Consider the following 16,541-nt stretch of genomic DNA (forward strand, 5'->3'; position numbering starts at 1 on the left):
AGAGAGTCATGCAATGTAGCCCCAACAGCTGACGGTAGAGGCTTCTATGCAGCATGCACTGCATGACCTCATCTATCTGTTAAACCTTGCTCATGGGGAGTGGGGAAGATAAAGAGCTGGCCTGCAGTCTGGATCCAAATCCCCACCCCTAGTCTAGAGGAGAGGAGTGATATTTGCATTCACAGTAAACCATTAACTATGATTACTCATGATGTGCAAGCTGGGCACATTGAAGGCACAGTGCTTTAACAACTGTTCCCCCCCCCCTAGATAAAAATCACAGGTTTTTTTCTTCTTCTTTTTACAATTAACCAGAGTGTTAATGCAGGGTGTTAGAAAAGTGACACATCCCATAAGGAGTCAGAAGCAAAGGCTTAAGTGGTTAGCTGCTTAAAATTCACAAGGAATCAAGCAGTCCAGGAGAAAAGTTACTATTAGTGCTTGAAAGGTGGACAGGATATGTGCTGACATGCTTTCTTTATTGCTTCTCTTCCTACCTTCATAGAAGTATGTCTAATATGCTTTCATCATACCCTTCACATCCTTAGTGCCCTGTGCACACTGCATTCCAATCACTGCAGCCTGTAATTAAAGAGATACTGTCACTTCTTTCCACTTTGCTGCCAGAATAATGGTCTCCTTGTAAGCTAAGAAGTTTGGAAGCCCATGTCCTTAAATAGCATTCTGTTCCAGTAACCATGCCTTACTATGCCAACTGATTTGGTTGAGAGAGAGAGAAAGAAGCAAATCAGAACTAGAATTTTAAAACTTCAGGCCCGCTGTTCCGGTCCAAGCTGCTCCTTCCTGCTCCCCATATATTTTCAGGTAACATTACTGGGCTTTCTACTCAGTCAGGAATTTGCAGTTGCAGTGGTGATTTCAACGCATCCCAAACTAAAGGCCCCTGTGTAAAATATAGCAATAGCGAGTACAAGGAATTGGCAAATGCCTGTTAAAAACTAGGAGCACTTGCATACAGCCCAGACTGCTGGCAAGTGGGTTCACGTGAGCCCAGATAGCAATTTCATGACACTTGGAAGTGGGTTTATATTAGCCAGTTTTCTGACATCGGCAGTATCTACTACATGACAGTCAGAATTCCTATCTTGATAGAGCCTTAATCAATTCCGTATTCTTCCAGGGCCCCAGAGGTCATTGAATACAGCCACCAGAAAAGGAGCAGATGCATTTCATAATGCGTTTCTTTCCTGTTTCACTCATTCCCCACCCCCCATCCCTACGCATAGGCAAATCTCCTGTGTGTCCTTTGTAATATATGGAATAAGAGTGCCTTCCCCTCCAGTCCACTCATTTTGAAACCACAATATATACCTGCCTCCCAAAAGACACTTGCCATCTGCTCATCCGGTACAATCTCTGCGCAGTGGAAATGTAACTTAGAAGCACCCCCCCCCCTTCATATGCAGAGCTGCCTGATTTCTACCAAGGTCAAGCGAATACCATGCTCCTTTCTTTCCTGAAGGCAGCCTTTTCTGAGAGGGGCTTGTAGCACATTACATCATTGGAACAGCATGACAGACCACAGGCTAGTGGCTGCTCAGCTGCCTTTCAGGACCACATTTAAAGGAAGCCATATGGGGTTGTATGTTCTGCCCTACTAGTGCTCCCTCCCTCCCTCCCTCCCTGGCTCAGATTTGAGGGCAAATCTCATTTTTTTAGGGCTTATTTGCAAATCACTTGCTTTTGGAATCCATTAGATACATATTTTGGTGTGTATGCACAACAGGTTTATTTATTTATTTATTTTTAATTTATTTTGTATGCACAACAATAAAGTGGCCAGCTCCTGGGGGGGGGGGGAATCAGTGGATATTTTTCCCCCCTCAGCACTGCCCCCTGAAATGCATACTTCACAATTTTGCTCTCTGATCAGGCTCTTTCTGCTTCTCTCTCTGTTTTATTCCCATTCTTTCTTCTCCTTTTCACCTTGTCTTTCTACATGGACCATGAAGGTCTCTTGAAAGGTAGGACTGTGGACTGCCCCAAAGTCTGGCACACAGCTTTTTCTTTCAGCAGTTCCATCACTGAAACACACCTTATTCTCTACCACCTTTCCCTGCCTCTCCACCACCAACCTTCATCTAACACCATTAAAGTTTCACTTACTATTCCTTCCCTTGAAATTTCGGGCACCTTGTGTCCAATGAGTTGCATTCTGCCTATGTATTTGGAGCCGACACACAACCAATTGAATTAGCGTGGCCTCAGCTTCATCCCTTTTTCTGTGACTAACTCAGCCGTGGCAACAACAGCCATTGGTTAGTTCAGCACTCAAAGGGAGATTACTCACAAGAAAAGGGGTCTTCTGGGCTGCGGTTTTGAGTAGCCCCCATATGCTCAGGTAAGCTACTTGTATTATGTGCCTATGAGGTTTGAAAACAAGGTAATGCCTGATTTCATACGCTGGGCAGTAAAACAACGGAAACATGGTGAAGAAAAAGTCGGCAGCTTTCAGAGGCCTTGCATCAGTTCAGAGTGAAGATTCCCTAGAAATCTTCTACACCCAAAATATTCATTCTGACATATGCAACTCTTGACCATGATGCTCCTGAACCAGCCTGAGTCAGGCGTCCCTTAATACTTTAAATAAGCTGCAATATTTCCATTTAACAAAATAAGTAAACTGTTGTTTGTGTGTTAAAAGTTGTATATACCTAACACACTAACAAGGCAACCAAGTTAACAGTCTTCTTTGGCCTACAATCCAGAGAGCTAGGTTAAATAAGGCTCAAGAGATTTATTTTTTTATTTATTTTACATTTTGCCTTTCAGCAGCAGCCCTCTGCAAAGCCACTTGGCTTGTTGTGTGAGGGAGTGCTCTTTAACGAGAGGGGAGTGAGGAAGGAACTCGAAAGCCCCACTGGGCCCACAGAATTAGCTGTATAGTTCTCTGGACTGTAGCCTTTAGAAGGTCAAAACCAGCCAGGAATATCTTAGAAACTTCATTGGCCTAGTATATTGGGAATGGGGTGGGGGTGGGGGTGGGGGACTCAAAGGGAACATTATGATGCCGGATATATTTTATCTGCATACTCTCTTGGTTTGAAAAATGAAGATTTTAGATGAAGAGCCCTGGGTCTGCCATTCTTGTTTTTTTGCCTCCTTATATTGCCACTAGTAAAGTTACCTTCAAAGGCACTGGTTGTGAAATTAATGTGCACATTTGCGTATGGTGACCAGATGAAACCATGCTTGCAAAATACGGGCTTTTATGTTTCTGCTAGATGTGCAAAAATAGCACCAAGTCCCTCCAGATGGAAAAGAAAAGTAGGAATTTCACTTTTAGCAATAAATAGTGTAGAGCTTGTAAAAAAGCTCCCCAGAACCAACAGGCAGCTGGTTTGAAAGAACCAAGGCCAACTGATCTATATGACTCACCATGGCAAGTGATGTCCAATGTTGTGAATGGAGACCGCAAACTTCATTGAGGGCGTTAATATCTTTAGCAGGCCTGTTTACAATTGTGACCCATCAAAGGGAGCACAAGCTGCCAGCCATATATGGCAGTCAAATAGGCACTCTTCTCATAATTCTAGACACCTGCAGAAGGAATACGTTTTTGAGCCCGTAGAGAGCTATGACAGGCTACCTTCTGTTTGACAGTTTTGCAAGTTTTGAACAAGACCAGGAGGAATGATGACACCACTTGTTCTGTTATTTATGCTTGTAGTGGCCACTGTCTGGCAGAATGGTGGGCTACGTGTTTTATCTTACCAGATAATTATTATGGCAAAACCAGATAATTATTATGGCAAAACAAAACTACAACACAAAACCTTAAATAGTCTTTTTCTGTGTTAGGGTGAAAAGATGAGCCTCATAAGATATGACAAGGAAATGGCTATTTATTTATTGATTATGCACCCTTCTTTTAAGTCAAGATTGGCTCCCAAAACAATTTACAGTTGAAATGCACATGATGTTACAGTTACAATAGGCATATATGGGGATATACATAACTGTCTCTTCTATGACACTTGATGACATGGTCCAGAGTCCAGACTCTTCCCTTCAAGGGGAAGGGGCAGAAGGAGGTACAGATGGACTCAGGTTGGCAGGTGATGAAGATGCCAGATCCCTAAAACAGTCCCCCATTGATCTGCAGAGTCTCCTGTTCCTGGCAGTTTAATCTTTTGTTCTTGGCAGAGCCCAATGCATGAATTCCTGCACATGTGGGTATACAGACATCCCTTTTAGAATGTCCCAATGGTTCCAGCACAATATTTTGTTTAACACTGACTAGCCACATGCCTCCCTGGCAAGCATGCAAGCAGGCCATAACAGAGATAAATGTCCCTTGATTCTTTTTCTGTATTGGGTAGAGAGGTTCTGCCTCTAAACATAGAAGGTTCATTATGGCTAGCATCCAGTGATAGGACCGTTTTCTCTATGAAGTTACCTGAACCTCTTTTTTCTTTTCTTTTTTGAAAGCTCCAGTATTGTTAAGCCAGCCTCATGAATTCTGCAGAAGGTTGTTCTTGAGTCCCCAACAACTTGGGGCTAACAAGACTGCAAAAGCAAAAACTAGTACTATTTGTGGGACTTTCTGTAATGTAATAAAATATGCATATTTGCAGGTCAGAAATTCCCCTTACAAAAAGGGCATGTAACTCCCCTGCTAAGTGTAGAAGTGCCATTTTAAAGGTGTCATTTTCAAAAGTTGCATAGTTAAGAGTAAATTAAAAATAGCCAAAATGGCACTTAAATATATTACGTCCAATTCCGATTGAATTAGAACCGCTCAGCTGCCTTCTAAATGGCTGATCCTCAACACAACTATTGCCAACACCTAGAGTCTCTTTGATCTGAGACATGGGTGGCGCTGTGGGTCTAAACCACTGAGCCTCTTGGGCTTGCCGATCAGAAGGTTGGCGGTTCGAATCCCTGCAACAGGGTGAGCTCCCGTTATTCGGTCCCTGTTCCTGCCAATCTAGCAGTTCAAAAGCACGTCAAAGTGCAAGTAGATAAATAGGTACCACTCCAATGGGAAGGGTAAACAGGCATTTCCGTGTGCTGCTCTGGTTCGCCAGAAGTGGCTTAGTCATGCTGGCCACATGACCCGGAAGCTGTACGCCGGCTTCCTCGGCCAGTAAAGTGAGATGAATACCACAACTTCAGAGTTGTCCGCGACTGGACTTAACGGTCAGGAGTCTCTTTACCTCTTTCTTATTTAGAGTCTCTTTGAAGAGATTTGTGGTACCTTAAACATTAACATATTTATTACAGTGTAAGTTTCATGGAATATAGCCCACTTCATCAGATGCACAAAGTCTTAATCTAAGATACACATGGAGTAGGGGGGATATAAACAGTGAGATCAGGAGGAAATGAAATGCAGAAAAAAACCAGACGTAAATATTATTTATTTAACAGCAGCCTCACAAAAACCAGTTGAGTTGATATCCTGCCACGCTGTCATTGGTGAGCCAATTACTATGTAGTGTAATTCTTAAAAGTCCATTGTGCTTGGGACCTAGAGAATTCTATAATTAACCTTAAAAACCACTGAATCACAATAAATCAGGAGTTCAGTGCTATAATTTGTGGATTAAATAGGGACAATGCATTTTTCAACACACATGTGTTATTTAGCTTATCGGTGACAGGATGGGTGTGTTACCAACTCAATCGTATTTTGTGAATGGCGGATAATTTTGTGATAATTACTGTTAAATACACAATTATCACCATCTGTACTTTTCGGCATTTCATTTCCTTCTCTTACTGTTCAGTCCCCTCCCGCCACCATGTGTGTGTTATACAATGCATGCCTGCAACTCAGGATAGCACTTCATGCAACTGATGAAGTGGACTACAGTCCATGAAAGCTCACGCCATAACAGATTTGTTAAGCTTTTAGTGTACCAGAAAACTATTTTTACTAGAAGAAACTAGAATTTGATGGGACTGTGGCTTAATATAACTGAAAAGCTCAGAGTTCCTACATGGTTTATTTACTTTGCAGTTGTGGCCAGGCTTCCACCATCACAGTCCTTTGAAGAAGAGACTCCCTCCTAATTTATTTAGGTTATTGGGAAAATACTATCCTTTGCACCTGAATAGCTTTGCACTGGCAAAGATTTCATTGGTAATTTGCAAAAAGCTGCTTGGAGCTGTGTTTCCCAGATCTTCCTGCACTGTGCTTGCCTTCTGAAGTACAACCGCCTGGACAAAACCAGTTTCATATGTTTACAGTGATCCTGTCCCTTTAAAGCCATTGCTTCCCACTACTGATGGCACTTCTTTTCCTTTTGATGCTAGTGATGAAGACAACAAGCCGCTGCAGGGCAGTCAGACCTCTTTAGATGGCACGATAAAGCAACAAGAAAGTGACGACAGCTTGGTGGACTATGGCGAAGGAGGCGAAGGGCAGTTCAATGAGGACGGCTCCTTTATTGGCCAGTACACAGTCAAGAAGGACAAAGATGAGACAGAAGGCAATGAGAGTTCAGAAGCCACATCACCAGTTAATGCTATCTATTCCTTGGCATAACGCAATACACTGAAACAACAACAACAACAGCAGCAGCAGCAGCAGCAGCAAGAAGAAGACATATAGCCCATGTGGGTCGGCAAAGTCACCATCAACAGAAAGCAACTAGGGTAGGACCACAGAGAGCAAACAAAAACCCGACCAGGTGGTCACCAGGGCCACCATCTCTTTCGCAAACAAAGCAAATGGCATCGATGCACCGGCTGCCGAAGCAATCTTACTGCAGCTGAAATCTGAGCTGACCCACAAGAGACCAGTAGAAGAGCAGGATGCACAGATTCTACACCCCAGGCTTCAGAACTCAAACTGAAATAAACACCCCTCTATACCCCCTATGTCTAATTTGTGAGATAATGCAACTCCTTTCATTAATAATGTACACAGCTGATTTTTGATTTTGATTTTATTTTTGGTTGTTGTGTTTTTTTAAAAGGCTTCAAAGTTATTCTCAGAAAAAGAAATGCCCAAACATGGGGGAAATCTGGAGTGAGAGGGGTGGAGATGAGAGTATAATCCCCCGGTAAAAGCAGCATGAAACCACATTGCGGAATCGGCTACTGGTAAAAACGAGGCTGTTTTATTAACAGGAACCTTGATGGCAGTTTATTTCTGTCGGAGATCATTGCAGCCAGGCTCTGGCTTAATAATCCTCACCGAGCAAGGTGCAGGATATTCCTTCCTATAAGAAGAAATGGTACTATATTGGGCTTCAGTGTGGAAGCTATGCGCATGGGGAGGGGGGTACTTGTTGCATTGACCCAAACTGTCTGTGATCTCAGTTAGTGCTATACAAGTATTGGTTCTGATGCAGGTGTCACCGAGGCAAGGTTTTCTTCCCTCTGCCCATGCTATTTAGCATCTTTCTCCAAAGAAAGAGTTAAATGGAAACAGTTGCATCTTTCTGCTAATCCAGGGTAGGAAAACATAATTGGGTTATTGTTTTCCTGGATAAATTATTGGGGTTGGGGGTTGTTGTCCATTCTTGCTGAAAGTAGTCATTCCTCCCTAGGCTCACATGTGGTGTTAATGGCCATTCCGTGAACCTGCATGTAGCAGGAAAGGGAGGAAGGGTGACCAGGGAAGAGAAACCAGTCTATGCTTTCCTACCGCTAACCAAAAAAGAATGGTACCTACTAAGAATAAACTAGCCTGGCATTAAACCCGCCAGCCACTTCTGTGAAAAGTTCAGGGATTTCCATTCCTTATATGTTTGATGCAAAAGTACAAAGGCACTCAGAATCCACCCTGATTCATCTTTCCATTGTTCCTATCATTTGCATATCAGTCAGGGTTACTTCTTTCTTTTTTTCCCTTTTTCTTTTTTTGCTTTCAAGGTAAAAGCCTCTCTGACACATGCAGGGGCCTCAATTAGCCCAAAAGAGGCTTTTTCCAGTACTTAAGTAAGCAGCAGCATGGAGCTCACACTATCTTGTTAGTTACACATCAAAGGCACTCAAGCTAACTTGCTAACACGCAGCAAACCTGTTTTCCTCAGATACAGATTCTGTTGTGACACTGTTCTTCCATATATGCCTTAAACAGCTTCATGCTTTCCCTGAAGCTTAATAAACTATGAATATTTACCCGTAGCTTAAGCCCCTGGTGTGATGGTCTGTAATCTGTTGATGCAGTACAAATAAGGAAGCTTCAGTTTGGTCAGTTGAGAAAGCATGGGTCATCGTAGAAAGTAGAGGTGTTCCCCACCCCCACCCCGTAATATACAGTATTTATGGAATGCAGTATGTATTCTCTTCACTCCCTGCACTTTCAAAGCCAAAAGTATTTAAAGAGAGAGATTTGTCTCCGGCAGTTTCGCAGCTGTAAAATAACATTTAGGGGAAACTTCAATAGATGTTTCAGCATCATTCTGAAATGGAAATAGTTGTGACATGGCTGAACTGGCTTGCCTGAAAGGTAGCTTTGCTAACAAGGATGTTTCTAATGAATGGGCATAGCTGCAAAGGGCAGCTAGCCACCCCCTCTCCAAAAAGTAAATAAATAAAAATACTTAACTAACTGACCAATCGCGCCACAGATAACTCAGTTCTGCCCCCCCCCAAAAAAAAACAAAAACCATGGCTACGCCCATGGGTATAGAATGCAGAAATGAGGTTTAATGTTTTCAGTAAGAGGCTGGGAGATGTCGAGACTTAAGAAGAAATCAGCTAAATGATATCTCAAATGCAAGAAAACTGTCACCAACCCAGGGAAGTTTGTGCTGTGAGTCAAGCCAGGCAAAGAAAGGTTGTGGCTTGGGGATACTGTTCCAAGCCACTCCTTAAACAGGCTACAATCTGTTAGTGGTACAGTAAATCTATCTCCTGGCCCTATAGTTTTGCATGCTTAATTACTCCCCTGGCGGATTTGTCCATTTTTTTACTTTGATTTGATCAAATTAGAAGGATCCCCTAATTCTAACATTGAGATAGGGAGCCTGTGGTCTCTAGATGTCGCTGGACTGCAACCCCTGTCACCCCAACCATTGGCCATGCTAGCTGGAGTGGATGGGAGTTGGCACCAAATGGCTGGGTGACCACAGGTTCACCCTCTCTGGTGGTGGCAGGGACGTAACTTGGGACCTTTCACAAGAAAACATGCACTACCACTGAGAACATACCGCAACACTACTAAATGCACCTTGCATGCATTTGGACTTTAACTGTTTGCGCAGTGGCACCACTGAAAGTGGCACCTCCCAAAATGCTACACACATGTTTTCCAGTCCAGCCCACAAACTACAAATTTCTAGCATTATGTATACTGTCCCTAGACTTAAGGCAGCATTCCCATATAGATGGACCTGGCTAACTTTGGCCTATCTACAAGTCACAAGATAAAACCAGGCATATGTAGCCAGGTTTATATGAGACATTTTAAAAACAACCAAATTTAGTGTATCATACGTACCCAAGCAGTGCCTGTAATCCTATTCTGTGCACCAGACCTCTTGTGTGTGCATGTGTTTTTTCCTCCCAGGCCTCCCTCATACCATCTGTTGAAAAATATTGTGGCTAAGCGGGTGGGCTAATGTTTAGTGGATGTAGAGATGCATTGCAGGAGTTTGATGAAAGCTGGGGAAAGACTGAATTTTAACAAAAACATTAAATGGCTCTGTGTTCTTTCAGAGGGCAGTTCAGTTCTGAAACCAGATCTGACAGGGTTCTGCGTGCAATGCTATTTGCAAAACCTGCTCCAGCAACAGTCCATTTGCTTTCCTTTAACTGCAACAGGAAGAATAAGTGTAACTTAACAGTTGACAAAATATTGTTAGCATTTGCCATTACAGTCAGTATACTTACCTCAGGAATGGATTTGTGTTTAAAGAGATGAGAGATGAGTTCAGAAGCTACATATCTTATTATTAAAGCCCTGTATAAAGTAACAGAAATAAAAGCCAAGAACACTTGGTGAGATGTTTCTTTATCAGGCTTGAATTCTTTCATAAGGAATAAATCAACTAAATAGGTTCCTTCCCTGAAAAGTCATTGAACTACCAGTAACTCATTCCTTGTTGTATTCTCTGTGGGCGCCCTTGTATAAATGCGGGTATGGTTTTCCCAGTAGAGAGCAAATTGCTCACCCCTGCCCTGGAGCCATTTAAGGATGTGTATTGAGATGGGTTTAGACAAGCTAAGGAAGCCTTTCTGAATTATTAGAAGCCTGGACTTTTTTCCTGCAGCAAGGTACTCAGCCTATCCCCAGTCCAGTATGAGTAGTACGCTACCCCATCCTCTGGGTGGGGAAGGCGACCTCAGCTGCAAGGGAGAGTTACGTGTGTGCTCACTGCTTTTTCTTAACTTTGGAATCTATGGGCTCCAATGCAAGAGCACACTGCATTCAAAGAAGAAAACGGCACAAACTGCTGGGACATTACTACAGAGGCAGCGGGAGGGGTACATCTGCTGCTGTATGTCCTTTAAGGGGCTACTGCAGATGTAGAGAACCTTGGGCCTGCCAGATGCTGCTGAACTACAACTCCCATAACCCCTGGCAATGAGCCATGCTTGTTAGGGTCGATGGGAGTTGTAGTTAGGCAGCATCTGGAGGGCCAAAGTTTCCCCACTCCTTGGACTATGGGGATATTCCTGTGCTTCCAAAGGACTCCCGAGCACTGGAAGAATGACATAATTTGAAAATATCACAAATTGGTGAGTGTGAGGAGATGGCTGTCCCCACTAATCATGTATCCCACTACCCAGTAGATGCTCAGCTCTTCCACCATTCACATAGGTGCCAACTCCCTGGGGTCCTGGGTGCTTGGACACCCACAAAATTCCCCATGAAGGGACTGGACACCCACAAATTTAGGTGCCAGGGCCACGCACACTGCATGGCACCCATGGCCCCAGGCACCCATGGTTGTGGAGCCAAGCTGCCACTCCTGACTAGCCACATTCCACACAACACTAAGAATTACACATTGCATGCTACCCAGGAGAAAGATTGCATTTCCCAGTTTTAAAATACAATTTGAGTGCTGAGAATATGCAACATTCCTATACAGAGTTCTACCTTGAAAACAACAACATCTGGGAGTCTGAACAAATGAGCAGCAAATGCTTTTATGCAAAATGAAAAGAGATCAGCTGGAAAGGCTCTTACCGTTGCTGAGAATTGAGGGAAACCAAACAATGGACAAAATGTGGCATGCATTGACAGCTTCTTTAACCACTGCTATAGAACAGACAACCATAAGTAGATTTTATTGTATTTTATTGAAAAGGTTTATATCTCTGTCTCATGCACAGTTGTTGAGGTAGCTTCCATCAACAGCAAGGCGTTTACAATAAAATAACATCTAAGACTATTGTTAAATGCAACTATGAAACCAGGCACAATGCATATTGTGTTGTAGATACTACTTTTAGTTAAGTTTTCAGAGGCATACTGCCATGCCACTGTGAACACACCTGATGCCATTTGATATTGGAAGCTAATGGGTGTTGGACCTACTTAGCACTCAGATGGGATAAAATATTTGAGAGGGATGGAGCAGGCTTTGTTAAGCTAGGGGCAAGACACAAGGTTTCAAATACCATAGGGTGCTCATTGATTTTGGTGGCAGTTTGATAGTTGACTGCATCAGAAGACCTGATTGCATAGGCTAAAGAGAGAGTGAACTAGAGAGAGAGAGAAATCCATCCATCTAATTTGAATTCTGCTCTTGCTCCTGTCTTACACTTGATAGCAGGTCCAATTCTGCAACATAATATTCATGATGCTAGGAGACAAGCATTTTCCTGTGGAATTGCCTTTAGCAGTCCTCTTAGCCCCATCCAAGAGACTAACAATCTGAACAAATCTTCACTGACTTGTTCCACTTCAAGAATTAAGTGTGGTGCAAGCAACACAGTCAGAGAAGTAGGCAGCCATTGTTGAAACATCATCTATAGTCTTCTTGACTACAAAGGCTGCTGAGATACAGGGATAGGGAACCTGTGGCCCTTCATATGATGGACCACAACAACGTCCATCATCCTTGACCATTGGGCACACTGGTTGAAGCTGATAGGAGTTGGAGCCCAACGTCTGGATGGTCACAGATTCCCCATCCTTATTCTAATCGTAGGACTATTGAAAGAGCACACTGCCAACTTATCACAGCAGACATGGAACCTGTTCCCCTATGCTCATCCTGCATACCAGCCAGATGTAGTGACTTCTGACATTTTGAACAGTTTCCTGTTCCTGACTCCAGAGGTTATTGAGATGTTGACTCATGTAACCACATCAGCTATGCCACTCAGTCACCCATTATACCATTCATGGCTTGTGTTGAAAACTATAATAGGTTTATTTCCATTTTTAACTTTACAAATAAAGATCTGACCCATGTGTCTGTTATGCAGATGCTTCATGTTTTGGGGAAATTGCAGCCAGTTCCAGATGTTGTTGCCTGCCTTCACTGTTGTTAAGTTGAGCCAGCAAGTTCAAAGAGGAGGCAATATCCATGGCTTATTTTGTGTGTGGCAGTTTGGAAGTAAAATGAACACCTTCACCTTCTGTGGAACATTAGAGTAGGGGAGAAACAGACTCTGCCTTATGTGCTGGTGATGCTACAATTACAGCAAAGGAAACATGATCTTGGACAATACTGACATTGTCTTTCCACTCAATTACCACCCTGTAGAAGTGACCCACAGGTCAACTAGCATAACAGAGTCCTGACCCCTGCCATCGATCTGCCTATAATGACCTGGATTCATGTGTCTAAACAAGATACAACCCTGCTACCTGTCAGGAATATCCGAGGAGAGTGCCAGTCATTGATTTCCATTAGGGCTCAGCTTCTTGTTTACGTGTTTCACCTGACTCATAATGACCTATTGCGGCCTTTCCCCTCATCCCAGCTATAGCAGCTGCAGGAAAGAAAACAAACCTTACTTTCACTTCCCGGAATGTAGAGAATGTGAAATGTGGAATATTGACTTTGACCTATAAAGGAAGCATGCCTTGCACCAGGCTTAATTCTATGCTAGCGTCAAAAGTCTTCAGCTAAGCAATAATAATAATAATGATAGTAATAAAATGTGAAATCCATTTTCTTTTACGCATTGCAGCTCATCTTAAATAAGAAGAGCCAGCAAGACTTTTCTGATAGTAAGAAATCCAGAATGTCATGTGGCTCTCCATTCAACCCAGGAGTGCCTCTCTCTTGATCTGTCCCTTTCAAGCAAATTTCATGGTATGATCGTGATGTCAGAAGGCAGTCTTGGGCCCCCACCCCCTCGTGTTGAACTGATGAAAGCGGAGAGACCACCCTTTGCACTATGGAGGTTTCAAACACCACCAACAAATTATTGTACTGCTTTCTGTTTGTTTTGTTCGTTTTTAATTTGTAAATATCCACACTCACACACACCATTCCTTAAAGTTCTCCCCATTGCTCCAATACATTATATGTAATTATTTGCCTTCTTTTTAAACAAATAAAAAAGGACATTCTGTGTTAATCTGCTTTCCAATAGATGAATGCATATCTGAGACTGTAAAGAATGATTTACAGTGAGTAGCTTTACAGACTACGGAGACATGTTTAATATATGGACTGCATGAGCGATTTGAAAAAGGCCAAAATATTCAGAAATGTTTTTGAATCACTGTAAAGAAAACTGATTTTCTTTTTGTATAGAGAACACTAAACATAATAAAAATATTGTTCAGAAGAGATGCCAAGTACGACATTCATTTGTCTCCTACGCAAGAGAGGAAGAATGGCCCCACAGCTAGGTTGGTAGCTGGAACTTGAAATGGTTAGATAGATCAGTTCCTTATTCATATCACTGAACACAGGGCTCTTGAGGATCAGGCTGTAGCTATCATTGCTGAAAATAGCCAAAGACGTTCTTTTTGAAAAGGAGCAACAAAGACTAAATAAATAGCTGGCAGAGATGTTTTCACGGGCAAATGCTTTCTTAGCAAATTTCACATGCAAAATGGCTGACTTTTACATGCAAAAAAAAAAAAGCAGTGCTGGCATAAATATTGGTATGTTTTGCTCACTATTTTTTCTTCTGTTTTCTGCAGTGCTCGAAGCCAAAAAGCTGTTAAATCAAATGTGAGTGATAAAACAGAGCACTTTCAATATTAGCTTTCTTGTAACTATGTATGCATCTGCATCAAACAGTTCTGCCATATGTAGTGTTTTGTGGCTTCTAATGGAAATGCTCTGAAAAGTTATACGTCATTTATTTTTAGCATCTGGTTTACTAAGCCCAGTTGGCAAAATCAACACCAGGTTGGAAGAAATTAAAGTTAACTGTATATTTGCTGTCAGTTGGCTAGTAATATTAATGGTGATGATATATATATATATACTTACATAATTCCTGGAACGTTCAAGGTACTTCATCTCCATCATCTCAGAACATCCCTACAAAAACCCTGCAAGGTATGTTGGCATATCACAAATTGCCCAATATTGTGCACACTAAAATGTAAGATCCATCACTTACAAACAAGCGATTATTATGGGTGAATGATAAAAGGAGGTCCTGATGGGCTACAGTTTCCTGTGGCAAGTACACAAGCCAGGAAACTCACGTCATCTTTGGGTGGCATAGTGTGGCCACTTATGCAAAGTCAAAAGGAAAAGGGAGAAAAAAGGGGGGGAAGAGTTGCATAAAATTTGTATACGTTAATTTTTCTGCTTAGGCGCAAATTTTAAAAAAATTATAACTAACTTAAATAGAAATACAGTACAGCCCACCATATGGGACGCGGGTGGCACTGTGGGCTAAACCACAGAGCCTAGGGCTTGCCGATCAGAAGGTCGGTGGTTCGAATCCCCGCAATGGGGTGAGTTCCCGTTGTTTGATCACAGCTCCTGCCAACCTAGCAGTTCGAAAGCACGTCAGAATGCAAGTAGATAAATAGGTACCGCTCCAGCGGGAAGGTAAACGGTGTTCTCGTGTGCTGCTCTGGTTTGCCAGAAGCAGCTTAGTCATGCTGGCCACATGACCCGGAAGCTGTGTGCCGGCTCCCTCGGCCAGTAAAGCAAGATGAGCGCTGCAACCCCAAAGTCGTCAGCGACTGGACCTAATGGTCAGGGGTCCCTTTACCTTTACCTTTTACAGCCCACCATTGTTAGGAAGGCTGTGCTCAGGCGATCTTTGTGCCTGCTCGGTTTGTTTTCCAGGTGTTAAGTGTCAATGGGCAACTTCAAGGCTGCTTCTTTCACTTTAAACAGGACTTGGAGTGGATAGTCCTTCAAATAGAGCAAATGCCTTGTACAGTAGGACACTTGGCCACCCTGGGGTAGTATGGAGTGAAACAGCCTTTTGATACAAGGGAGATACACAAAAAGTCAAAAGCTACCCTGATGCTTGAAAACATTGCAAGAGTGGTTTTCAAAGTCTGTCCTCCCGGGGTGCAGCTAACGATCTGTACTGCTTCGGTCATCTCTCTGCCCTTCTGCCATTTCGAAATGGCATATGCTACCTGACAAACGACTGCAAGGGGAAATCATATAGGTGATGCATAAGCAAGCGTCCTTTTAGGAAAGAGCAAGGCCAGCTGCCAATAAATGTTTAGGAGCCGGAGAAGGTCTGAGTGAAATCTTGCCTTCTGGAAAATTATATTAACAGATGGAGCAGCCCAGAGATTGGAAGACCCTGGTGCTCTGTTAAATGGTTATGGGTGTTTCTTCTCTCTCTCTCTCTCTCACACACACACCAAGTGCTGCTCTCTGTTCAGTAGCTGCACAGCTTCCTTTTCATTTGAAGAACTGCTCAGTGATGTGAAAAAGATCGCTTGCAATGGATGATTAGAAGATGGGGAGCATGGAGGGCCTTTTCTGTCAAGAACTCAGAATGCAAAATGCTTTCAAAAAGGCAGGAGTTCTCATCTGCACTCGGAAGGTGCAATCTCCCTCCCCAGTCCCCATTCAATCCATGCTGATGACAACCCACTCAAGGGGTGTCGCGTTACCATAATAGTTAAATATCATCTCACTCCCCAAGGCAATCCAGTTAGATCCCAGCTGCTCTCTATTTCAGGAATAGCACAATCTAAGTAAAAGCCTACGAAATAGACCTTATATTGATTGCTCCTGTGAGCTTCTGCCTGCTCCTTTAAGTTTCTCACCCCATGGATCCACTCAGATAACAGCCCCATTGTACCTAAGAGCTGAGCTCTGCTTGGCAAATGAGCACTGGGTCATGACTTCAGACAAAGAAGGACTTTGTCCATCCCAGAATTCTCATTCCAAAATATTACACTGCTCAGTGTCCATGACACCAAGGAATACAGATTCATTTTCTATGATTTTATATCTCTGACTATGAATATAGTGATGGTCTAACAAGAACATACAAAGATCCCCACTGAATTAAGCCAATGGCCCATCTAGTCCAGAATCTTGTTCTAACAGTGACCAACCAGATACCCCTAGAAAGGTCTCAAATTGATATGCCCCTGGATAATGGAGATTCCCAAGGTGTGGGCAGAATTCAGCTAAGTAGTTGGCATTCATGGAATGAGGTCATAGAATCATAGAGTTGGAAGAGACCACAAGGGCCATCCAGTC

General features: G+C 42.9%; 1 protein-coding gene across 6 annotated transcripts in view; it reads left to right on the plus strand.

Annotated features, from left to right (window-relative positions):
* NFASC (neurofascin) overlaps positions 1-8,104 on the plus strand; it is a 160,651-nt gene extending 152,547 nt beyond the window's left edge. For 4 of the 6 annotated variants that reach the window (XM_033152782.1, XM_033152783.1, XM_033152787.1 and 1 more), the window contains one exon: positions 6,283-8,104. In XM_033152782.1, the coding sequence (XP_033008673.1) occupies positions 6,283-6,514 (232 nt within the window). In that variant the 3' untranslated portion in view covers positions 6,515-8,104. Of the gene's footprint in view, positions 1-1,973; positions 1,986-6,282 lie in introns of all 6 variants that reach the window. The other 2 variants (XM_033152781.1, XM_033152785.1) reach the window with 1 other exon arrangement.
* Positions 8,105-16,541: the final 8,437 nt, after the last annotated feature.

The sequence above is a fragment of the Lacerta agilis genome, chromosome 6, assembly GCF_009819535.1.
Source record: "Lacerta agilis isolate rLacAgi1 chromosome 6, rLacAgi1.pri, whole genome shotgun sequence".
NCBI lineage: Eukaryota > Metazoa > Chordata > Lepidosauria > Squamata > Lacertidae > Lacerta > Lacerta agilis.